At 55.5% G+C, this 24,101-nt stretch overlaps 1 protein-coding gene across 4 annotated transcripts; it reads left to right on the top strand.

Annotated features, from left to right (window-relative positions):
- Positions 1–1,822: 1,822 nt before the first annotated feature.
- On the top strand, positions 1,823–22,966 carry CCDC102A (coiled-coil domain containing 102A). 4 transcript variants are annotated; one of them, XM_033127026.1, is made up of 10 exons: positions 1,823–2,060; positions 9,281–10,022; positions 12,136–12,362; positions 15,033–15,141; positions 15,682–15,750; positions 16,844–16,960; positions 17,317–17,526; positions 19,001–19,171; positions 20,141–20,244; positions 22,474–22,966. In XM_033127026.1, the coding sequence occupies exons 2-10, from the start codon at positions 9,432–9,434 to the stop codon at positions 22,601–22,603; spliced, it is 1,728 nt and encodes a 575-aa protein (XP_032982917.1). In that variant the 5' UTR covers positions 1,823–2,060; positions 9,281–9,431; the 3' UTR covers positions 22,604–22,966. The 4 variants fall into 4 exon arrangements, with proteins under 4 accessions (XP_032982917.1, XP_032982918.1, XP_032982915.1 ...); XM_033127024.1 differs by lacking the exon at positions 1,823–2,060 and adding an exon at positions 2,389–2,504; XM_033127027.1 differs by lacking the exon at positions 15,682–15,750 and having other exon boundaries at positions 1,832–2,060.
- Positions 22,967–24,101: the final 1,135 nt, after the last annotated feature.

Below are 24,101 nucleotides of genomic sequence, written 5' to 3'. Positions count from 1 at the left end.
CACGAGCCTCAGTCAAAAACCCCCGCTGTGCTGAGATGGGGAGAGAAATCCCTTGGGGGCCAATGGGAGGCTGACACCAGATTGGCACAGCATCCAGAGGGCTGACTGGAGGTGTGGTTTTAGGAATAGGAGTGACAAGGGTAAAATTGGAAGAGTCAGATCTGGGCTCTGAGCCCTCCCAGCTGTATGACCCTGGGCCGGCCACCTGACTTTTGATCCTCCTATGAGATGGTGTTAACAACACCCAGCTCACAGGGTAGGTGTAAAACTATTCATTCAAGTGAACTGCCAGGCCTACTGTCAAAAGCCATCTAGTTCCAAGAGTAGGTGGCTCCCCCCACCCTCCCCTGCAAGAGACACCCCTAGGACAGTATTTTTGCTTCCTCTCTTAAGAGAGAGGGCCCAACTGTGATGATGTTATAATTGGTGCTTAGGTTCTGCCATCAACTCAGCCTCCTCCACCTCCTGCATCCCTAAGCCACCTCTGGAAACTCTAGGAAGGAACTCTGGGCTCTTGGTCCATGGCTGTCCTTAGTGGCTGTGGGACTTTGCGTGTGTCTGATCCAACTGCCTCCCTGAACACTTCCCCAACTTTAAAATGGGAACATCCCTGTCCTCTGAGTAATCCATAGCTGAATCTCCCAGGTCTAAGGTGCACAGGAAGCCAGAACATCCCCTTCAACATTTACAGATAAGGTCCCTCTCAAACACAACGTCTCCCCACCAAAACCTCTCTCTAGCTGATTGTTAGAAGCTATCAATGTTTCACCGTGCAAATACAAAGCAAGTGAAATTGCAGATCTTGCAAAAAGTGTGGGATTTCATGAAGTTGATGGAAGTAATGCCATAAAAATGGAGCAGTAGCTAACCACTGAGGAAGAGAACTTCTGTAAGAGAAATGACAGAGACCTTCCAGAAAGGACTGTTTGACCATCAAAGGATTCAGTGACCCTTGGGTTTGAAACCCTCAAATAGTTTTGCAAAAATCACCCTGTGTCCCAGAGTCGATTCTTCCATCATTCTAACGCGTGCATGGTTGCAATTATAATCTAAATGTTGTTAATCATGGGTTAAAACTAATTGATTTTCATTGTTAGTTTCTTTTTTGACGTCAGGTCCCAGTCTGGCCAGGTTCCCCCCACTACCTCTGTGAATTTCTCTTTCTAGACGGACTTCACCTCTGTTGGCCTTCTAGGGTACAGGATGTGGTGAGGAGAGGCCCCCCAGAGTCTGCCCCGCCCCCTCCCGCCCAAACCACAAACACCCTATTCCCAAGGGAGGAAGCCCCAAAGCGTCTGTATGCAAGCAAGGGTGCCTTAATATAATTTCCCTGGGACCATCCCGCCTGGCAATGGGCTCCGGCCCTGCCAAGGGCAGGAAGCACCACTGCACATCGGAAAAAGTCTCCGCCGCGCGCAGGCCAAGTGCCCACCGCTTTTCTCGACACCCGTGAGGTTATTTTGGCCTACCCTCTTATTGTAGAAACGGGAAAGTGAGAACAGGTGAAGAAGCACAGAGACTTGCTGCTCCACGTCCACTCGTGGCAGACCTAGCACTAAGAAGAAAGCAGTTGACAAAAGTGAACACTCGATAAGTACGCTCCACGTGCTAAGCCCGGGACAGGCCGTGCCCACTTCTCCAGCGGGGCGCCTAGTAAGTCATTGACGCTCGGGAAACCTGAAGCAGGAAAGCAGAGCCCAGCGGGGCCCCCAGCCCCTACCTTCCGTCCCCCCACCCTCGGCCCCCTGCGGGGGTGGGGCTTCTGGCCGTGTCCCGCCGGCTCTGTAGCTGAGCCCGCCGCCCCGGCCTGCTCCCCTGGTCCCAAAGGTAGGCGGGTGCTTCCACCCCAGCATCCCGGCGGGCCGGGTCACAGCCGGGCCGCAGCTTGCCAGGGGCCTCACCGCCCCCGCCGTCTCCCCTTCCTCCCCTCCCCCCGGGAGGGAGGAGGAGACTCCCCGGCCCTCCCTTGGCCCTCCCGGCGGCCGTCGCAGCCAGCCCCGTGCCCGCTCCGCCCAGCCGCTGCGGGTCGGACGTCTGGAGCCCGCTGGTCCCCGTTCGAGGTGAGCGGGGGCGGCAGTGCAGGGGGCGGAAAGCTACAGCGTCCCGGGAACTCCCTCCAGGCCGCGAACCTTCCGCAGCAGGGAAGGCGTTAACATGGGGACTTGCTGGAGAGGGGAGCAGCGGGTGCTCCCGCGTCCGCAGCAGCCCCCAAACTCAGGGCAGAACTTCGTAGCCTCCTCCCCCGGGTCCCCCTCCTACTGGGGCCCGGGGCCTCGGCTGTAGTGGGGCTGCGGGGGGTGGGGAGGGGGTACAGGGCCGCCTCCGGAATGCCGCCGGCCCGGGGCCGGACGGGAGGGGGGCGGCGGGCGGGGGCGGAATTTGGAACTCTCCCGGGGGACCCAACGTGGTCACCATGGCGAATGCAGGATGGACGGGCCTCGCGGGCCAATCGGAGCGCGGAGTCACTACCCCAGGCACGCGAGGCTGCCAATGGGGACCGCACGGTAAGGTAGGCGGGACCGCGCCGCGCGGGGCCGGGAGTCCCCGCCACCCTCCGTCCTCCACGACGGGGTGCGGGTTAGATCGTTGGACCTGGGCTGCTGGGGAGGGGTTGAGAAAGTGGGGACTAAGGCGATTCAGGCCGTGGGAGGGCCGAAAGAGAATTTCTGGAAGAAGTAAGGCAGGTGGAGCCACGACTCAGTGCGACGAGAAAGGAGTGGGCCTCAGTTGTCCCACCGTTCTGATGGTGCCAATGGGTGATACCTAGCGAGCCTGCTCCCCACCCGAGGCTTCAGTTTCTCTGTCTTACGTGGAGGTTGTCCAGGGCTGTGGGGTTGGATTGATTCAGGTTAGCGCAGGTCTGCCCACTTGTTGGACAGAGCTTTTAGGAATCTCTTTTTAGTTTCCCTCCCCTCTGTACAGGTAAGGAAACAAGGCTGGGAGAGGGCAGGGACTTGCACGTATCACAGAGCTTATCAGTGACAGAGCTGGGACTAGTGGGGTGTCTGCTCTAAAAGAGTGAATAGTTCAAGGAGTTGCTGAGAGGCCTGGGGCTGGCGTCTGCCCCCACGAAGGGCTCCCACCCTCTCCCACAGATGGCATGCATCTATGGTTGACCACTTGGCCTGATGCCTGAGGCCCCCATTGTGTAGGTGCCCCTGAGGTAGGCATGACCCAGGAGGGGAAGTATCCAACCCTAGCACTCCAGCACCCGCCCCCTCCCCACCCCCCACGCACACTTTGCTGCTAGTCCTCCATGTGGATGTGGGCACGGAGCTGCTCCCGTAGGCCTCAGTTGGAACATTTGTAAAGAAAGGAGTTCTAATCAGTGATCCAGGCTATCTTTGTGGCTCCTCCGGCTGAGATTGGGAGTACCTTGGGACAGGCCAGGGGTTCTTACCCCAGGCCGTAGGTCCAGCCTGCAGGCCCATCTTGCCTCCCTCTCAGTCCTCTCCTGGAGCCCTGGCAGCAGGTCAGAGAGACAGGTGCCTGCAGTTTGTGGGCTGACCAGCCTTGGACCCTGCACTTATCCAATCAGGCTATCCTCCCTCTGTGGTTTCCCGCTGGGCTCTGCTCCCTGCCCACAGCCAGGCCTGTGGCCATGGGCCAGCCCCAGAGCCCCACCTGAAAGGTTCTGGGAGGACATAGGAGATTTCTGAGCTAGAGGAGAGTTGGGCCACCGGGCACACCCCCAATCTCCTCAGCTGGCCCCCAGCCAGGCCTCAATCAGCATTGCTCACTCTTCTTATTGGGTATTAAGAGTCATCTAAATATGCTAAGGACAAAACACAAAGTTGTCCCCCTATGGGCCAGTTAGGCTTCCTCAGGTAAGAGACCCGGCCCCTGACCCAGCCATGAGATGACCTCTGACTCTGACCTTGGCCACAGACAGGCCCAGAAACCTACCTGTCTCAGAGCCTGGCCACAAAGTAACTCCTGATCCTTAGGATAGCTCAACCTTCCCTGGATACAAGGGGACTCCTCTAACTGTCCATCTTCTATTTCTCAGCCTGGGAAGCATTTATGCAGCATTTGCTGCATGCTGGCCCCATGCTGACAGCAAGACCAAGATGCCCTTGTGGACTTCATGGTGTGGCCATTACTGAAGAACAGGGAGGTGCCAGAGCTTTGGCAGCACTAACAAACTCTCTGTGAGGCCAGGGAAGGCTTCCCAGAGGAGGTGGGTCTTGAAGGATGTGTAGGAGTTTGCTGATGGAGAAAGAAGGTAGAGACAGGTTCACAAGCAGCAGGAATCACTGGTCACTTTCTGTGGACAAGGCTGATGAGGGCCTAGCTGAGGCAAGTATCTTATCAAAACACTTGTTTCTGTCCTAGAGTGGCCAGAAGCTGCCTGGAGCAGTGAGGTGGCTGTGGGCTGGGGTTCAGCAGCTCCAAATCCCACTCAGCCCTGCTGCCCAACTGAGGGAGTCATACTTCAGCCTCTGCTCTCCACCCCACCCGCCAACTTGAAGCAAATCCTCTATGCAGAGCCTGTTCTAGAAGTTCTGGGCGGCACAAATGTCCCATCTGGGTGGGCAAAAGCCTGTGCAGCAAGGAGAGGGCAGCTGGCCAGACCTGGCTGTGGAAGGTTGTAGGGCTGTGCTCCCTGGGTAGGGATTGGGGCTGGGGAGATCCAGGCGTTTCCTGAAGGTAGTGGAACTGAGCTTGAAGGATGGGTGGGGGTTTCAGAATGGGGGAAGGGGGGACATTCCGAGGGGGGGGCGACAGCCTGAGCAGAAACCCTGAGAGTTAGAGCAAGAGTAGACCTGTCTGGTTGGGAGGCAGGAGAGGGGAGCGTGGGGTGAGGAAGGCTCCCTGGGGCCTGTGGTGGCTGGTCCCTCCTGAACCTGCTCCTTGGGGGACGATGACACAGCCTGGGGGAATCAGGAGGCCACCCTGCCCATATATAAGCAAACCCGATGGGAAGAAGACACTGAGGCTGGTGGGTAAGGGGCCAGCAGGGCAGGGTAGCTGGAGCCTGTCTCTCTAACTGCGAGCCGGGCCTCTGTGTTGCATGTAACTCTTGGTGAGTGTATGTTACCAGGGCTGTGTGTGAGTGTCCCCCAGGCTGTTATGTGAGGGGTGTGGGGTGGGGATGAGGGGAGGCTAGCTTGCTTGGCAGGGTATGGCTGAGTCTACCTGGCGGTGCAGGGTTCCTCGTGTGCTGGGGGATGGGCTTCTCCAGAAAACCAACCTTGGAACTCCCACCCCCCGCATCTTCCCACAAGTGTGTATACACACCCTCCAGGGAACCCTGGGCCTGCAGCAGGATAAGCAGGAGGGCTGTTCAGAGCCCATCTGCCCTGCTGCTCTCCTTCGTCCCCCAGCCCCCAGATAGAGCCAGGCTGGGCTGATGAGAAGGGGGACAGGAACTGAGTCTGGAGCCCACCACTGCCTTTAGTGTGGGCGCCTGGAAGCCATTAGGGGCCTGGGTGGCGCCCGCCCTTCCCCTGCGCCACAGGCCGACAGGCTTGGGATTCCTGGAAGGAGCAGGCCACCCCCTCCCTTTAGAGCCCATGCCAGGCCTGGCAGCTCCCAGAGGCAGAGAGGATGTGGCAGTGGCCCCCTCCCTGCCACTCTGTCGGTTTAGGGACTGCAGAAAGGGCCCAGTAGACAGGCCCTAGGACCTCCTCACCACCCCCATTCCTAGCACAGCCCAGGCCACTGCGGCTGGCACTCCGATTTCCTGCCTCTTTCCCCTCCCCCGCAGGCTCTCACATTGTTTTTCTTTTCCAAGAGCTTCTCCTTGTGGAGCTGGGCCAGGAAAATGGGAAGAGGAGTGAGTGTCTGTACGCGTATTTGTGTGCGTGTATGAGTGTGTGCATCGGCTTGTCTTAGCAGTGAGCATCTTTGCATGTCTCTGTGTGTATCCATCTGTGTGTTGGCATGTGTATGTCTTCAGGTGTGTCTGGGACTCTACCTACAGGTGAGCATCTCTCTGTGCGTTGGTATAGTTGTGGGTGCGTATGGGTCCATCTCTGAGTATGCATATGTCTGCCTGTGTCTCTGAGTCGTGTTTATATGTACAGGATGGTGTGTGTGTGTCGGCAGATGTGCCTAGGTGTGCACAGATGTCTATGAATGCACCTGGGATCAAGGCCAGCTACCTCCTTGCACAAGTAGAGAGACCAAGTCACAGAGAGGGCACTCAGCCTGCCAGGCATCCCCTAGGGCGTCAGTGGTATCCTGGGAACTGGAACGTAGATTTGTGTGGCTGTGTCCGGAAGTAACTTTATGCACGTGTTACTGGGGTTGAGACATACATGTTTGTATGTATTGGAACTATGGGTGATGACACGGCATCACCAAATACCCACATGTCCCACACTTGGGCTTTTCAAATACAATTCCCAGCCCCACACCTACCGAACTTGACTCTCCGGGGGAAGGAGTAGAGCGCAGAGACTGCATTTAAATCAAATGTCCAGGTGAATCTGAAGGACCCCTTGACGAAGAAGCACTCCTCTCCCTTACCCCACCCCCATGCTGCAGGTGGAGAACTGAAGCCCAGAAAGGGACAGTGGCTTATATGAGGTTAGTGACAGCTGGGCTTAGAGCTGATGCCTGGTAAGTAAGCAAACAGCAAAAAGACTAGAAAAATGTAGGATCGCTGAGCAGCACTGAGGAACCAGGACCTCATGGTCATGAATTTAAACTGACACTGGTCCACACTGTGGTGTAAGACCTGCGATGGCTGGTTATCCAGGCGAAGGCAAGAGCAGGCAGAGCAGCAGAGGTGACTACGGTTGGTGTTTCCCGGAGACGGGGCTGGGGTTCCCGGGGGTGTTTGTGAGGGTGAGATTAGGACCATGGAATGTGAGCTGGGCAAGGGGACAGGGTGGGCAGTGCGGACAGTGAACAGGTGGTGGGATTGAAGAATTTTGGGAGTTGGATTCCTAGAGGGAGTGAGCTTGGAATTGACACTAGAGAGGGGCCACAGCTATTGGTAATGACAAAGCGTGTGGCTGCGGGCATGATCAGGTTTTCATTTTTAAAAACTCAACTTTGGTTGCTGCTGTTAAGAATGGATTTGAAAAAGGCAAGAGCGGTGGGGGGAGAGGGGCAGGTTAGGCGGTGGCGGTGGGAGGTGGGACCTCCCTCCTCCCAGGTGGGAGGTGGTGGTGGTGGCCTTGACAGGTTAGTGGCTAAGTAGGAAGGAGATGGATAGGTCCACGTGATGTGTGGCAGACAGACTGACAGGACTGGGGTGACAGATGGGGGGTGGGGCAGGGAGAAAGCAGATTCCAGAATGTCCCCCACATTGTGAAGAGTGAGGAAGTGCTCTTTTCCTAGAAGGGGCATCCAGAAGGAGGAGCTGGTTGTGGGAGCAATGGAGTTGGTGAGCTCCATTTTGACCAAGCTGAGTCTGAGTTATCTGAGGGACACCTTGGTGGAGGTGCTGGAGGTTCTGGAGGGCAGCCTGGGCTGGAGAGAAAGATTCGGGGTAACTGAGGACATGGTGAGGTGGCTCAGGTGGGGGCGGCGAGAGAGGAGAAGGGGGCCTGGGACTGGATGACACCAGCACTCAAGGGATGAGCCCAGGTTGCTCACAGGGAGGCTGATGGGGAGTAGCCAGAGAGTAGAAGGAAAACCGGAGAGCTCTGAGAGAATGATGGAGTGAAAGTGGAGAAAGTGGAGGGATGGATGGTGCCTAGAGCTAGACAGCTCCTCAGCTCCAGCAAGGGCTGAGACATGCCCTATGGGGAGGACAGTGGGGCTGGAAACCAGCCTGGCGTGGCCTGATGAGAGAGGGCGAGGGAGGTGGGCCGGGTGGAGACAGCGAATGTGGAGCACTCTGGATGGCCCTGGCAAGGGAGGACGGAGAGGAGGGAGGTGAGGCAAGAGGAAAGTGGCAGGAGAGACTTCAGCAGGAATGAGGCATCATTGGCAGGAGTGGGAGAAGCTGGAGGGAGGACCTTTGACCCAAGAAGGAAGAGCCCCTCTGTCTTAGGCCCAGAGAAGTGGGGCCCTTGGGGCTTGGGGCAGGGCAGGGAGGGAGGGCCAATCTGAGGCGTTTCTTTTCACTGCCAACTCTGATATTAGATCACCTGCCGAGAGTGAAGGTGTTAGAAAGTGGAGGAGGGTGAAGAGGAGACACAAAAAATTGGCCAGGCATTGTTGGGAACAGCCAGTGTTGAGGCAGTGCACCGGTCCATCACTCAGAAAAGGAAGGGATGGGGATCAAGGCAGGGCCGTAGGAGCTGGTGTGAGGGTCCGTGGGACAGGCTCAGCTGAGTGGGGAAGGAGGGTTGAGATGTCCCGAGGGACTGCTCGTGGTGGTCAGACTGAGGGCAGCTGGAGGGAGAGGCGGCACGTTAGGCCCAGAGAGGGATATAGGTCTCATTTATATTAAAAGGAATGTGGTCCATAAATAGCAGAGCCTGGTGGGGGGCATAGAGGGACACCTCACCACACCCACCACTGAGTAGACACTGGTTTATTTCCATCATACCACCAGTGCTTGCACGTATTCACCAAACGCCCCCCCGCCCCCGTGTTGGCATTTGGGCTTCTAGTTACTGTACTGGGTCAGCTCTGGTCCTTCATCTTGCTGGCCTCTGTCCTCTTCGATAAATGTCAATCATTTCCCTCAAGTCTGTTGAGACGAATAAATGAGATAGTTCACATAAAGCATGGTACCTGGCCTGTAGTCAGCCCTCCACAAATTGTCATCATGTGGAAAGACTACGACAGTGGCCAGGAGCCAGTCTCTGCCCTCAGCAAACTCGCAACCTGGGGCGAGGATGGGGAGCAGACAGGACTCACGGAATCATAAATCGTACAGCAAGGTTGGTTAGTGTAGTGATGGAGACAGGGCGAGGGCTGACCACCTGGCTGAGATGGTCTGGGAGGACTTCTAGAAGGAGGTGGTACGTTTTAAGGGTGAGAGTCTTCCAGTGTAGGAAGAGGCAGCGAGGGCATTCCTGGCGGCAGGGCCAGCATGGAAGCATACTGTGTTCAGGGTGGAGATGAGAGAGTAGTACAAGCCATTCAGTGTGTGAGATGGGACCTGAAGGTCAAGGATAGCAGATCAAGGTTGCAGTTCAGCTGCCGCTGCTGCAAAATGAAAGGACTAAAGCGGAGAGTCTGGAGGCCAGTGAGGAAGCGGTTGCAGGCCCTTGCTCACGTTGCAGCCTCGCTGGGGCTCTCCTGGAGCAGACCATTTCTCTCCTTCCACCTTTGCCCATGCTGTTCCCTCTGATGGTTATGCCCTTCCCAGGGCAGATCTTATGGATATGGACAGATGGTCACAGCCTAATAACAGTGTGTTCTCCCACAGGTCCGAGGAGGCGCCCCCACCCGGTGGCCGGGAGAGCTGTGAGGAGCAGCAGTCATCATGCACAGTGGTGTCGCATCGGCCACGCGTACCCAGTGCGGTCCCTGAGTCTGGCCGCGAGTTCAAACCCAGGGCCCGCCAGCCGGCTCACACCATGAGCCACGGCCCGAGCCCCCGGCTGGCCGAGTCCCCGCAGCTGTCCAAGGGCAGCCTCCTAACCATCCTGGGCAGCCCGTCGCCGGAGCGCATGGGCCCGGCGGACTCCCTGCCGCCCACGCCGCCCAGCGGCACGCCCTCACCCGGGCCGCCTCCCGCGCTGCCTCTGCCGCCGGCGCCCGCACTTCTGGCCGACGGGGACTGGGAGAGCCGCGAGGAGCTGCGGCTGCGGGAGCTGGAAGAGGCGCGCGCGCGGGCGGCGCAGATGGAGAAAACCATGCGCTGGTGGTCGGACTGCACGGCCAACTGGCGTGAGAAATGGAGCAAGGTGCGCGCCGAGCGCAACCGCGCGCGCGAGGAGGTGCGCCAGCTGCGCCAGAGGCTGGACGCGCTCACCAAGGAGCTGGCGGGCGCTCGGCGCGAGCGCCAGGAGGTGCAGGGCGAGTGCGAGGCGCGGGGCCGCGAGCTGGCACGGCTGCGGGGCGCCCGGGGAGCCGCCGACCCGACTCCAGATGGACCCGAGACCGAGCTGGAGCGAGAGCAGGAGCCGGTGCGCGATGTCGGGTCCGAGAGGCCCCCGGGCAGCCAGGTGCGTGGAGAGGCGGGGCTGCTGGGCAGGGCCTTAGCCCTTGGGTCCAGAAGCTGGAGGGGGGGATGATTGACCTGGGCAGAAGCCGGGCTGCAGGCCTCAGAAAGGGGATGGTAAGGGCCTGATCTTCAGGGAGGTTTCGCTACCGGGAGTTGGGCTGTGCCCCACAACGCCCCAGGTCACCTCCCTTCTGCAGACTCCTAGGGCAGAGTCCTTGGTTCTAATGCTCCGTCCACTCCCACACCTGAATAGGACAGGACAGGACCTCAGAATCATTCCCTTTGAGCAGGAGCAGAATCTAAGAACTTCCCTGGAAGCCATCCATTAGTAGCAGAGCTGAATCCATTCATTCGATCAACTTGAATTATGCGGGCGAGATAAACATTTATAACAAGCATCCATCAAAGCTGAGGGGCAGGGCCTGTCAGGGCTCTAGGAGCCCAGAGGAAGTCCCTGATGCAGGCTTTGGGAAGAATCTTCACAGAAGCTTTCCTGGAAGAGGTCCCATTTAAGCTGAGACTAGGAGGATGCAGAGGAATTCGCTGTGAAAAGTGCAGGAAGGCATTCCAGGCCTGGAAACAACCTGTGCAAAAGCCCAGAGGCAGAGAGCGCCTGGCGAGTTTGGGAATTGGCGGTGATAACAGCTCCCATCGTTCAGTGGACGCCTACAGAGTGCTGAGCTCTGCGTGTGCATTAGCTCCTTCATTCTCACGGCAGCCCCAGGTGTTTGCTTTCCGGAGGAGGACGCTGAGGCGTAGAAAGGTTAAGTACCAGTGTCTCCCAGCTAGTGACTGGAGTTGCTGGGAAGTTGAACTCAGATGAACTCCAAAGTCCATAGTAATAATTAGTATGAAGGGAGCATTAATGGTGGGTATGGAGGGCAGCCTCCTCTCAACTGGAAGGCCTGTCACTAGAAAGCCATCGAGGGGAAGAGTCCAAGCTCGGGATGCTCCCAGCTCCATCCCCAGCTAAGATTCTGGGCTGCCCCTCCCTCCCCTGCAAAGTTCCCTCTTCTCCCATGCCCTCCCCTGCCCAGACCCCTCCATACAGTAGGCACTGCTGCCTCCTGGTGGCAGAAGCCCCCTGTTCCCCAGGCTTGCCTGGTGTTTGGAGGTGGCATTCATTGTTGTTCTTTGGGACAGATGATGACAGCGCCTGTCAGCCAGCCTCATGGTGCTGTTCCTGTCCTGTCCTTATTCTGGTTGTCAGTCAGTCAGGGAGGTGGCAGGTACAGCAGCAGAAGCCCTGGGGTTACAGTCTGAGTTTGCTCTCCACCCAGCCGCTTCCGCTCTCTGTGACCCAGAACAAGTCCCTTCCCTCTCTCTTTCCCCATTTGTGAAACAGTCTTTAGACAAGGTAGCATCTGAAACCCTCACCCAGACAGTAGAGTCTCACTCCTCGGGGAGTCCTCAGGGCCACTCACTGTCCACGTCCCCATAGGGAAACTGCAGGCCAGACATGGACGAGGCTGGCCCAGACTCATCTGGAAAGTCTGTGGGGGAAGTCAGGCTGCAACAGAGGCCATGCGTGTCCGGGGTGTGGACAGGGGCAGGCCAGAGAGGCAGAGGGGAAGGGGAGAAAAGGGCTTGGCCTTGGGTTAATAATCCCTCACTGCTCCCTGTCTGGGAGCTGGTTTTGCTCACCGGGGCCACCTTACTGTGCATCTTTTACCATGTCACGTACCTCCTGTGGCTTAGTGTTTGCACCTGAAAAATGGGATCTTAGAGCTGGAATTCCTTTTGAGGGAATCTAATTCTTATCTGTTGTAGGAATCTCTGCTTCTGCATTCATGCATTCACACCAATGTCCCACCATATGTTTACACACTTCCAGCAACAGGGATCTCACCACCTCTCCTGGGAAATCTTCCAAGATGCAGGGAATCTTGGTGGCTGACTCTGGGTGATTCCAGGAAGTGAAGGGGGAGGCTCAGAGGAGGCTGTGTCCCTTGTTTTTAGGATGGAGGGGTAGGCAACAGAAGAGGAAATGGGAGCCCAAAGGACTGTGTGAATTGCCCAAGGTTACCCACCAAGCTGATCCCAGACCCAGGGCCTGGGAGAGGCCACAGGAGGCTCAGCAGCCACTGGTCCAGCCTCTGCCTTTGTCCCTGCAGGAGCTGGAGCTCGTGGAGAGCCTGCTGAAAGGCAGACCAGAAGAGCCCGAGGGCTGCTGGGAGGCACGCAGCATGGGGGCCGGGGGCCCACGGGGCAGCTCGGGCCGCCAGGAGCGCAGCCGGCTGCCCTGGGAGGACACAGCCACCATCGAGGAGGATGCCTCCAAGTTGACGGCCCTACGACTGCGGCTGGATGAGTCCCAGAAGGTGCTACTCAAGGAGCGAGAGTGAGTCCTGGGAGGCAGGCAGGGAGCGGGGGGGTGGGCCAGGCACCCTCAGAATCCCAGAATGAAAATCAGTGTCACCAAATGTGAGACTCGCTAAAAGGGAATGGTAATATCTGGGCTTGAGTCTTAGAAGTTTAGAGCAGTGGTGCTCTACCCAAGGACCCAATGTAAGATTTTTTGATTCAGATGATATGTATTAGGCATCTGCTCTGGGTCAGGCACTGTACTCGGCAGTGAGGATACAGTTATAGATAAGACCTGGAATCCCTGCCTTCGTGGAGCTGTTGTTCTGGTGGGGAGAGAGTGCCATGGGCAAAAATAAAAGCAGGAACAAGGAACAGGGAGGTTGAGGGGCTACATCTGCGAATTCAGTTTTGGATGTGTTGAGTGTGAGATGGCAGGAATCTGATAAGTACATGGATGAGTCTGGAGTTAGTGAGACAGGTCTGGGCTGGAAGTAAAAGTGCGAGAGCCATGAGCCAGGGTGACAGCAGATAGGGAGGAGGGCAGAGGATGGAGCCCTGGGCTGACCAAGTTTAGCCATCAAAGGAAGAGGGAAGCAGCAAAGGAGACAGGAGAAGGGGGCCGTTGAGGGGTACGGAAACCAGGAGGAACTGTTTCCGGAGAAGGGAGTGATCAGCTGGGCAAATAAGCAGAGGACTGAGCACAGTAGATTCAGAACGTGGAGGTCACCAGTGACCTTGATCAGAGCACAAGCCTGATTATGATGAATATTTTGTAACAACCCCTTTTCTGTCCATAAATTAACTACATAGCTAGTGTAACCTAGCTACCCATAATTTTTAAAAAATCAACATAGTGCCATGTGAACATGAAGGTAGACATTGGGCTGATGCTTCTGCAAGCCAAGGACCACCAAAGATAGCTAGCAAACCCCCAGAAGCTAGGGGAGAGCATGGGACAGATTCTCACTCACAGCTCTCAGATGGAATCAACCCCACGGACACCTTGATCTTGGACGTCAAGCCTCCAGAACTGTGAGACAATAAATTTCTACTTAAACAAACAAAAATCCAACTAATGTACTAACTGAAATATAAAGTAGAAAGGAAAGGAATTTATAATAAAATATATGTACAGTTGATCCTTGAGTGACACGGAATTAGAGGTATCAACCCCCATGCGGTTGAAAACTTCTGACTCCCCGAAAATTTAGCTATGGTCTTTTCTTGGTATCCATGGGGGATTGGTTCCAGGACCCCCAGCAGACACCAAAATCCACGGATCCTGAAGTGCTTTATATAAAATGGCCTAGAAGAATGCATATAGTTGGCGCTCCGCATCCAGATTCCCAACCGCAGATCAAAAATACTGTGAGACCCAAGGGTACGGAGGGCCGACTGTGTGTTTATGGAAAAAAATTCACACATAAGTGGACCTGCACGGTTCTAACCTGTGTTGTTCAAGGAGCCACCGTATTATGATATGGAAGCTTGGGCACAGCTCCACTAGAAGGAAAAATGAGGTGGTGAGAACCTGGTGCCTGTTTGTGGAATGACCGCCATGGTGACCATGAAAGCACATATTCACATAGCAAGTGCTCCGAGTCAGGCACTGTGCTGAAGTTTTGCTCTTTAAGTCACCTCCCAGGACAGCTAGAAAAGCAGCAGGTGCAGGTGTACACGGTTGGCAATTTAAATACATGAGTGGTGTCGCTGTGGTGACAAGATTTCCTGAGAGGTGAACAGCCTTTTGTAAAGTTCTGAGCAAAGCAAAGTGTTGTCTTCCCTCCATTTATGCAGCGATTCCGTTCCTGGAAAATTCTGTTAGTGCAAAAGGTACTTCCCGTCTATGCGTAAATCAGAGTGAGGGTCTAGGCTCAGGTCGTTTTCACCCCCAGGGACACGCACACGTTACCCAGGATGCAGGATAATTCCTGGCTGGGCAGATAGCCTGGGTATTGCAGGTCCCCACCTATTAAATGACCTTGTCATTGTGATCATCAAAAACTCCCCCGCAGATTTCTAACATCCTAGAGGGTGGCATTGTCTCCTCTGAGAACCCCATGTTAGAGGCATATCTGAGAACTCCCTCCTCAGATAGGGAGACCACGTGGGGCGGGGCCAGAAAGCGCAGCATGCTGGAGTGTAACGATAGGTACAGCTGTTGGTTGAGCACCTACTCTGTGCTGACCCAGGCACCGAGCTTGTTACCCATTGCACCACATTCATGGGCAGGGTGGGGGACATGGGAGAACATGGGAATCCCACCCAGTGATGATGACAAGAAGGGACCCCTCCATCCAAGCGTCTCCAGACAGTGTTTTCCAACTTTTCTAACTGCAGAACTGTATGTTCAAACCAAGCCTTACAGGAAACCACAGTGCATGAAATAGGAACAGGGGTCATATTTGGCAAGTGAGCCTGGGGTTCATGGAGAGGAAGGCACCTGCCCAGGGGTGGCCAGTGCCCTGGAGGCCTGGTCAGCTCCCCACACCATGAGCTGAACACCTGCAGCTGTGCGGAGAGTACAGCTCCAGGAGAAATGCAAAACCAGGGTGCCTACCCCAGTATGGGGTGCCAGGTCCTTGAATGTCAATGCAGGGACTTTGGCCATGGGTGTTACAAGTGCAGGTTGCACAGGAGGACTCTGAGCAGTGGGCCCCAGTGAGCTCACCCCCATGTCTGCCTTTCCCTCTATCCTCCCCAGGGATAAACTGGCACTGAGCAGGAACATTGAGAAGCTGGAGGGGGAACTCAGCCAGTGGAAGATTAAGTACGAGGAGCTAAGCAAGACCAAGCAGGAGATGCTCAAGCAAGTGAGTCTTGAAGACCAGGGGGACTTTCTGGAGGAAGCAGCATTATGCTGCTGAATTTCAGCAGTGGGAACGGAAGAAAGGGAATTCATTCATTGTCAAGCACTGGCCATGTGCCACACGTTGCTTGGAGTGTTGGGGCAGGCAGTAAGCTCACTTTTGTGGGGGCGAAGCAGGGAAGACCTACAGACACCAGGCAGATAAATTCATAAGCTATGAAGGAGTCAAAACATAATAAGAGCAATGGGGTGGTGGGTCAGGAAAAGCCTATCTAAGAAGGTGACGTCGGAGGCAAGATCTGAAGGCATTAGAAGAAGCCATCCTTGAGACGATATGGGGGCAAAGTTCTTGGTGGAAGGTACAACAGATGCAAAGGTCCTGAGGCCAGAACAAGCCTAATGTGTACAGAAAACGGGGCAGCGTGGTTGGAAGTAAGAAAGTGAGAGATGAGGTCGCAAGGGGAGCTTTGTAGACCAAGACAAAGGGGAGGAGTCTGGATGTAGCATTCCTCAGGCTAGATTGCTTTTACTGCCTCCTATGCAGGCTCCCATGGCCACCAGAGGGCGCAGCCACCCAGAGAAAGCTTGGCTGGACAGGCTGCTTTTCCAGAAGGTGGGAGACCTCAGAACCTGAAAACTCTGCCCTGGAAGGGACTGACTCTGGTTTTAGGGAATCTCCTAAAATGCATTCCCAGACCCCATCCTCACCGTCCTGAATTATCATCTTTGGGTCCTGGGTTCAGGAAGCTGTCTTTTTAATCTTTTCAAATTGTGAGGTATAATCATTTGCAGAAAAGTGAATAAAACACGAATGTGCTGTCTCACAGATAATTATAAAGATTCTCTTTTGTATCTGATTTGCTTCCCTCAACATTATATATTTAAGGCTCATCCCTGTCATTGCGCAGAGCGGTAGTTTGTTAGTTTTCCCTGCTGTCAACAGAGACTCTGCACTATGTTAAAAGCGTCCCAGGCAGTTCTGATGTGGCCAGCCCCGCATTCAAATGCAGGCTGGGTTCAGATCCACTCAGCCCGTGTACATCGAGAGCTACCCTGTGCCAAGGCCATACGGGGATACAAAGGTGGACAGACAAGCTCTCTGTCCTTCTGAGCTCACCCTCTAGTGGGGGTGGGATGCAGAGTAGAAGAAGCACCCGCTCCAGGCAGGGAGAACAGAGAGGCCTCCCTGAAGAGAGGACATTCAGAGAATGAGAAGAATCAATCCTGCAAAACACCCCAGAAAGAGTATAACAGGCAGAGGGAGCTGCAAGTGCAAAGGCCCTGGGGTGAACAGGAACTTGGTATATTTGAGGACTAGAAAGGGCCGCACAGTGAACTAAGGGGAGAGAGGTGGCAGGTCTTTGTAGGACCATAGGGAAGGGATGGTCTTTACCCCCAAGAAGCTAAGATGGGAGCATAATTGCATTTATCTTTTTTAAAGCTCACTCTGGGCTACTGTTATAGAAAATAGGTTGAAGGGGGACCAAAAGTGGACACTGGGAGGCTAGATAGTAGTGAGGTCGAAGGTGAGAGATGTTGGAAATGGCACAAGTGGTCAGATTCAGGGTCAGTTCTGGACACCTGGTGGCCCATTTGGGCACCACCTCCTTGCTGAGCCCTCCTGCACCAGCGCCCACCCCCCAGAGCTGGTTCTGAGACTGTAGCCGCGTGGTCCTCACATAACCAGGCTGTGCTATATCCTGCAGCTCAGCATCCTGAAGGAGGCCCACCAGGACGAGCTGGGCCGCATGTCTGAAGACCTGGAGGACGAGCTGGGTGCACGGTCCAGCATGGACAGGAAGATGGCTGAGCTAAGGGGCGAGGTGAGGCTGCTGGCCAGACCTGGGAGGGCCTGGGGCTGGGGGCCACGGCGCCTGCCTCGTCAGCTGCTCACTTGAAAGAGGGCAGGAACCAGGCCTGTGCTCTGAGGGGGACCAGCCACACCCTGGGGGGTACCCCAATCCGCAGGGGGCAGCCCCTCTCCCACATAGAGATCAGAAGCACTCTCATATCCTGTACACTGTCAAATAAGCCCAGGTTAATTATAGCCACTGCAGCTGGAACTGCTTCCTGAAGCCAAAAATGGCTATAGGAGGAGGTGGGGTGGGGGGAGCGTCCAGCTCAGGCCTTCCATGCCCTCCTCCCCTGGGAGCCCTCACCCTGTCCTGTCCTGTCGCAGATGGAGCGGCTACAGGCAGAGAACGCAGCTGAGTGGGGTCGCCGTGAGCGGCTGGAGACTGAGAAGCTGGGCTTGGAGCGGGAGAACAAGAAGCTGCGGGCGCAGGTTGGGGACCTGGAGGAGGCCCTGGCCCGGCGGCGGCGACAAACAGCAAGCGCACTGGACTGCGACCTGCGGGCCAGTCAGGCCGCGCTCTTCGAGAAGAACAAGGTGGGGCAGTTGGTGGCATGGCCAGGGCTGGAGCAGCCCCACCTCCCGGGCCGGGGCAGAGCACCTACTACTGTATGTCCAGCTCCAGCCCCCAGGACCCCAGGGACTCCTCGAGTAACAGCTAAGGACAGAGTTGGTGATCGCCCTAGAAGCTGATCTCCTGACTGCGCACTGTGGACCAGGCCTGGTCATAATCACAGTAGCTGCATTTATTGAACCACCTGCTATGGACCAGGCCCTGTGCCAATGCTTTCTGTCGGTTATATCACTTAATCCTCTCAACAGCCCTTTTATTTAATCCAACAAATATTGAGCACCTACTATGTGTAGGCCTTGTTCTGGGTGCTGGGGACACAGCAGTGAACAGACAGGACGACATGGCCACCCCTCGTGGAGCTGATGGTTCACGGGGGTGCAGACATTGCTCTCCTTCACACACACACTGATTCCCAGCTCCATGGCTGCCGGCAGGAAGAGGGAATACCAAAGGGACCTGGCTTAGACCCAGGGTCCCGGCACCTCTTCCCTCAGGCAGTGACGTTTGAGCCGAGATCTCAAGGAAAAGCAGACGTTAACTGGTGGCAACCTGATTAAAGGAGAGAATTTGGAAATAACATAAAGATTCCATGGTGAGAAGGACGTGGAGCTTTGGAGGAACAGTGGGCTAGTGTGACTGGAGGAGAGTGAACAAGAGGGATGTATGTGGTAGGAGGTGAGGCAGGAGCTCTGGGCCAACTTCGGAGAGTAAGGTGGGTGTGAACATGTTGCAGTTCTGAGCCCCCACTAGCTGCTGTGTGGGAGGCAGATGGGAAGGGAAGCCTGTGGCAGAGGGTGGGGAGTTGTCACTCTTCCCTGGGGCAGCAAGCGGTGATGGAGGCCTGGACAAGTCTGAGGTTGGTGGAGATGGAACAAAGAGGATGGATTCAAGAGACTTTTAGGCAGCGCCTAGCTCCATTTTACAGATGTGAAAACTAAGGCTCAGAAATCACATTGCTCACGTGTGGGTGTCTCCTTTCCTGGCTGCTCATCCTCTTCCAGGCCACTCTGGCTTCTGACCCCTTTTATTCAGACACCCACTCGCAGCTTAGCTCATCCCCAGACCCAGGGCTTTAAACACACCAAAGACCCTATCCCTCCTCCCTCCCCAGAAACCTGACCTAGCTCCAGTCACCTGCTGGGTATCTCCATGTCATAGCCAATAGGTACCTCAAGGTTACACTTCCAAAGGAGAGCCACTGATTTCGCCCACCCAGTCCTCTCCCCTCATCGCTCCCCAAGCCTTCTCACCTCACTAGATGGCACATCTAGCCTCCAGCTGCTCAGCCAAACCTCTAGTGCTGATACTTCAGACAGCAGGTGGAGAGATTCTGGAGAAAAGGGGCACCAACACCCCTAGAACTGCCTGACGCCATGGGAGTCCCTGGCATGGTACCCTCTCACGCTGAGCCCTCCCCCCATTCCTGCTGTCCTGCAGGAGCTGGCAGACCTGAAGCATGTGCATGGCAAGCTGAAGAAACAGTTCCAGGAGAAGGTAGCCGAGTTGACGCATGCCAGCCGGCGGGTGGAGCAGCACGAGGCCGAGGTGAAGAAGCTGCGGCTGCGGGTGGAGGAGCTCAAGAAGGAGCTGGCCCAGGCTGAAGATGAGGTGAACACCCAGTGGGGCCCAAAGGGCAGCCTTCAGACCTCAGCTGGTGTAGGAGTAGAGTTGCAGGGCCCTCCTGGGTCGCTCCCCAGCGCCTGACGTTCAGGAGGTGCCCAGGGTAGAGTGGGTGGGAGGGCGGGCAATGGATGGATGGTAGATAGGTGTGTGGGTAGGAGGGTGGGTGGAAAAATGGACCGATAAGGTACATGGATGGTTGACTAGGTTAATGGATAGACGAGTGGGTAGATGTGTAGCTGGTTAAATGGAAGGACAGAAGGATAACTCTGGGTAGATGAACAGATGGATGAAGGAATGAGTGGACAGGTGGATGGGAGAGGAAGGGAGAGAAGACAGACGGATGGGTGAGATGTAACAACAGATGTCTGATGGGCGATTGGGTGGATGGATGAGGGATGAGTATATGGACATATGGAAAGATGGATGACTGAACAGTGGAAAGACGGATAGACAACTGACTGGATCAGTGGGTGGAAGAAGGAATGGACAGGGAAAGGCCAGAAGGATGGCTAGATGGAAGATAGGTGTGTCTGGGAGAGTGGAAGGACACGTGGGTGGACAGGGTGAATGGGTGGCTGAATAGCTTAATGAACGGTGAGTGGGTAGTGGGCACCTCCATGAGCAGATGGATATTTCCATGGGTGAGTGGTCAGATGGACAGAATGAGAGAGATGGGTAGGTGGGTGGATGGATGGATGGATGGATGGATGGATGGATCAGTAGCTTGGGGCATTGGAGGATGGGTAGATTTAGAAGGGAGGGACAACAGGGATGGAGAGGAGCCAAAGGGATACTTCCTTGGAGAAAGTGGGCCTTGGTCTAAGCCTCAGAGGAGAGACAGGAACTCTCTCTGGGAAGGATGTTCCCACGGAGGAATGATGGGAGTGGCTGGTCCTAGGCGGTGGGCAGGCCAGGCTGGCCCAGCCCAAGCTGTTGGCCCCTCTCACCTCCTAGCTGGATGAGGCCCACAACCAGGCACGTAAGCTGCAGCGGTCGCTGGACGAGCAGACAGAGCAGAGCGAGAACCTGCAAGTGCAGCTGGAGCATCTGCAGTCCAGGTGGGCCCAGTGTGCACCCTGAGTGGGGGGACCAGAGTGCCAGCGGGGAAAAGGTCCCTGGCCAGGGCACAGATACAGGGCAGAGAGACTTCCAGCTGAGGGCCCAGGCAGGGTGAGAGCCCAGGCTAGAGGGGGAGACAGAGAAGGAAGAGGGCTGGGACGCTGCCAGAATCCTGTCCCTTCCAGGCAGGAAGGGCCAGGGCCAGGAAACCAGGGAAGGGGCGTGCAGGAAGCGAGACCAGCTGGGACCCTGGAATTGTTTCCTGTGACCAGAGAGCAGGAACAGTGGCCAAAGAGGTCAGGGCCAAGGTGGGGCAACGAGTAGGACCCACAGGCCTGGGGAGCCAATGACAAGAACTAGCAGCCACCAGGGTCCCTGGGTTGGGGTGACCCCAGGCCAGCTCGGCTCACAGGTACTCACAGGGATGGCAGGCCCACCCCTCAGCTGCAGGTAGGACCCATCAGCCTCAGTGAGGGAAGACCAGTCTCTGGGGGAACCACCAGCACTGCATCTCTCCCCTGCCCCCCTCCCCATCCTAACATCCTGTGACTCGCACCCTTTCCCTGACTCCCCCTAAAGTCATGAGATATCAGAGAACATCAAGTCCAAGCCCCTCCCCATTTCACAAGCCCCCGACCTGAGAGGCGTCATAACCACAGCACTGGTTTACTCTTCCTGGACCAGGCCCTTATTGGCATCCTCTTGTTTTGTGGAAATAGAGGGAGCCCAGGCTATGCAGCCAGAATGCCTGAGTGGTGGGAATCCTGGCTCTGTGCTTTGTAGCTGTGTGGTCTTGGGCCGCTTACTTAACCTCTCTGTGTCAGTTTCCTCATACTGTAAAATGGGGATGATAACAGTTCTTACCTTTTGGTTGTTGTGATAATTAAGTGAGCTGATACGTGTCTATAAAAGTACCTGGCACATTATATAATAACTGTCAGCTGCTCTCGCTGCTGTTATTAACAATTACCCCTGGGTGTAGCGGGGCCTATAGTTGGATCAGATATTATGCTACAAGATTCATGCTCCCATGAGAGAAGGGAAGGGAAACATATTTTTTTCTAGGGGGCTGGCAGATGAGGAAACTAAGGCACAAGAAGGTAAGTCCTTCCACAGCCACACAGCTGGTAGGTGGTCAGGCTAGATCACTCCCCAGCCATCTGCCATCTGCGCCCTCATTTACTAAGCACATACTATATGCTGCTGTGTGCTGTATCTGTGAAGAGTACAGCTATGGAGCCAGACCTAATAGCCGTGTGACATGGCCAGCTGAGCCTCAGTTTCCCCATCTGCCGGGGTTGTTGTCTATAAAGTGTTGTGCAGGGGCCCAGGCATGAGTCCAAGTCAGGCTGCGTCTGGCCAACACTACCCATTCCACCTCCCCCCCCAGCACACACCCCATAAAAAGCTGCCTCGCCCTAGGGCTTTCCCGCGTCTTGGCCGCATTCTTGGGGAGCCATAAACTCCCAAAATGGACAGGCGGGCTCTGCCTAGCCTCTCAAGTGCTTCCACGGGGAGGGCACGGCTGCCCAGGCCCACTGCCTCATTTCTTTTCCAACTCTTTGTGCTCTAATGTTCCGGGGACAGCACATTAAATCAGCTCAGTAATGAAGGCCCCCCCGCCTGCGCCCCTCCCTGCTGTGTTAATAATTCATGCCTTCCAGTAAGATGCCGCCAGGCGGCCACTCTGCTGGGGGATGGGCATTTCCTCCACTGCTCTTCTCAGGGGCCAAGTTTGCCTCACATGTTTTGGCTTTACGAACTTTAATGTGGGGAAGGACTAGGGCGTAGCACTTTCTCACTGACACTGCGGATTATAGGAGACTCAGACCCGCCCCCCCAAATCCTCCAAACTCTTTCCCAGTGGTCTTTGGAGCCTGGCTTGGGTTCGAATCCCAGCAGCATGACCTTTAGTGGCCGCCCACCTCTCCAAGCCCCTGGCCCACTCTCGCCCTGTCTGGAGCCAGCAGCTTCAGTTCAGGCCCAGCCCCATTCCCTACTGTCCGTGGGACTTCAGGCAAATTACTTGGCTGCTTTGTGCCTCTGTTTTCTTGTCATTAAAATGGGAGTGACAGTGGCACCTCTGACATGTCGGAGGCTTCTGGGAGGAGGATGTGTGTGTAAAAGTCCTACCTGGTGCCTGGCAGTGGGGCCGTGCTAGGGAAGGCTTTGCTGCTGTCAGCTGATTGGACTCTGGCCCTGACCCTGCTGTCCACCCCACCCCACAGGCTCCGCAGGCAGCAGCAGAATGCCCCCCTCTTTGGGAAGATTCGCACTGCTCGCTTCGGCACTGAGGAGGCCGGGGATGGAGCTAGCGACCTGGATGAGGACGAGGACCTGCAGATCCAGGTGGCCTAGAGCTCCCGGGGCTGGCAGGACTGGCCCTCGGCCACAGACCCCCTGGGTGCCCAGGCTGACCAGCCAGTCGAACTGATACAGCTGCCTGTGTTCACTCTTGAAACAACCCCGCTCCCTGCCACGGACAACTTCCTTCTTTCCCAGGGGCGGGGTGTCAATGGTCCCACCCTGCCAGCACCCCTAGAAGGAAAACCATGGCCTAGGTTTTATATATATGTATATTTTTATATATATGCCCGGGGCCCTTGGACCCATTTGGTTTTATAAACACTAAACCGCTCCGAGGCCTGGTCCAGGCCCCCACCCACCCAGGACCTTCGTGCAGGGCGGAGAAGGAGGTCAAGAGAGGGTGTTGGGGGCCTGACCAGGGGCCCTGACCAGGCTGCCTCTCTGAGCCTTGGGGGTTGAACAGAAGCTGTTCAGAGTCCAATGGCAGACACCCAGTCTTTTGTAATAAAGGGAATTAAGAGTCTAAGGGTGGAGTCCTGAGAGTGTGGCACATCTGGGCAAGTGGATTGGGGGACAGCATCAGCCTCCACCAGGCCCTCAACCTGAGCTCAAACATATCAAGTGACTTAATGAATGAACGAATGTGAGAAAGAATGAATAAATGAACATCTGAGCTGCCGACTGGTCTGGAATCCAGCTTTTGTAAGGGGAAGGAGAAAGTATGGTGCATACCTGATCTGCAGAAGAGGAGACTTCAGTTCTGGCACCAGATGGATTCAGCTCTGTCCCTTACTGGTTCTGCAACTTTGGGAAAGTTACTTGCCCTCTCTGAGCCTCAGTTTCTCCATCTATAAATTAGACGTCTCACGGAGGATTAGATGAGTTCATCTGGAGCTCTGTAAAGGCTGTTTACTATTGAAATATTTGAAGGTATGCCCTGGGGAGGAGGGATTTGCCAGCTGGGTTCTGCCACAGTGATGAAGTTCAGGCAAAAAGTACCTTACCTAGAGGTAGGTGTAAACACCATAAATAAGAAATCCTTTTATCTTTCCCCTAACCCTGTTCTAGGTAGTTAAATAACAGGTAATTTGAGTTTTATTTTTGATACTTAATCTCTAAGCCTTCTATAGCCAGCAGATTTATACTAAGTCTAGTGGGAAAGGTTATTAAAAACACAGTAGCGTACATTTTTGAATCTTTGCAAGTCGAGGTAGCATTCAAGACATTTACCCTGGATGAGAACCTTAGATGAATTCTCAGCACCAGGGCCTGCTTTCTGAAGGAGGCACTGTCAGAATTGTGCTAACATGTTGAAGGTGGTGAGTTCCCCGTGTTCCGAGGTGTGCAAGTAGAGACTGGGATTCTGATCAGGGGCTGGCACCAAAGAGGAGTTAAATTCAGTTGATAAAGGGACTCCCTGTCAAGAATGGGTTGCAGCACTCAAGGACTTCCTTATTGTGGCCCAGTCTAAAGGACCCCTGAGACCACAGTGCTGGGAATCCCAAGGATGCCATGAGCCCTGGGGGCTGACAGGGGAGGACAGGCAGGC

Source organism: Rhinolophus ferrumequinum, chromosome 15 (genome assembly GCF_004115265.2).
Source record: "Rhinolophus ferrumequinum isolate MPI-CBG mRhiFer1 chromosome 15, mRhiFer1_v1.p, whole genome shotgun sequence".
Lineage (NCBI taxonomy): Eukaryota > Metazoa > Chordata > Mammalia > Chiroptera > Rhinolophidae > Rhinolophus > Rhinolophus ferrumequinum.
The sequence above is the reverse complement of the archived record's forward strand: the minus strand, read 5'-3'. Positions and strand labels throughout refer to the sequence as shown.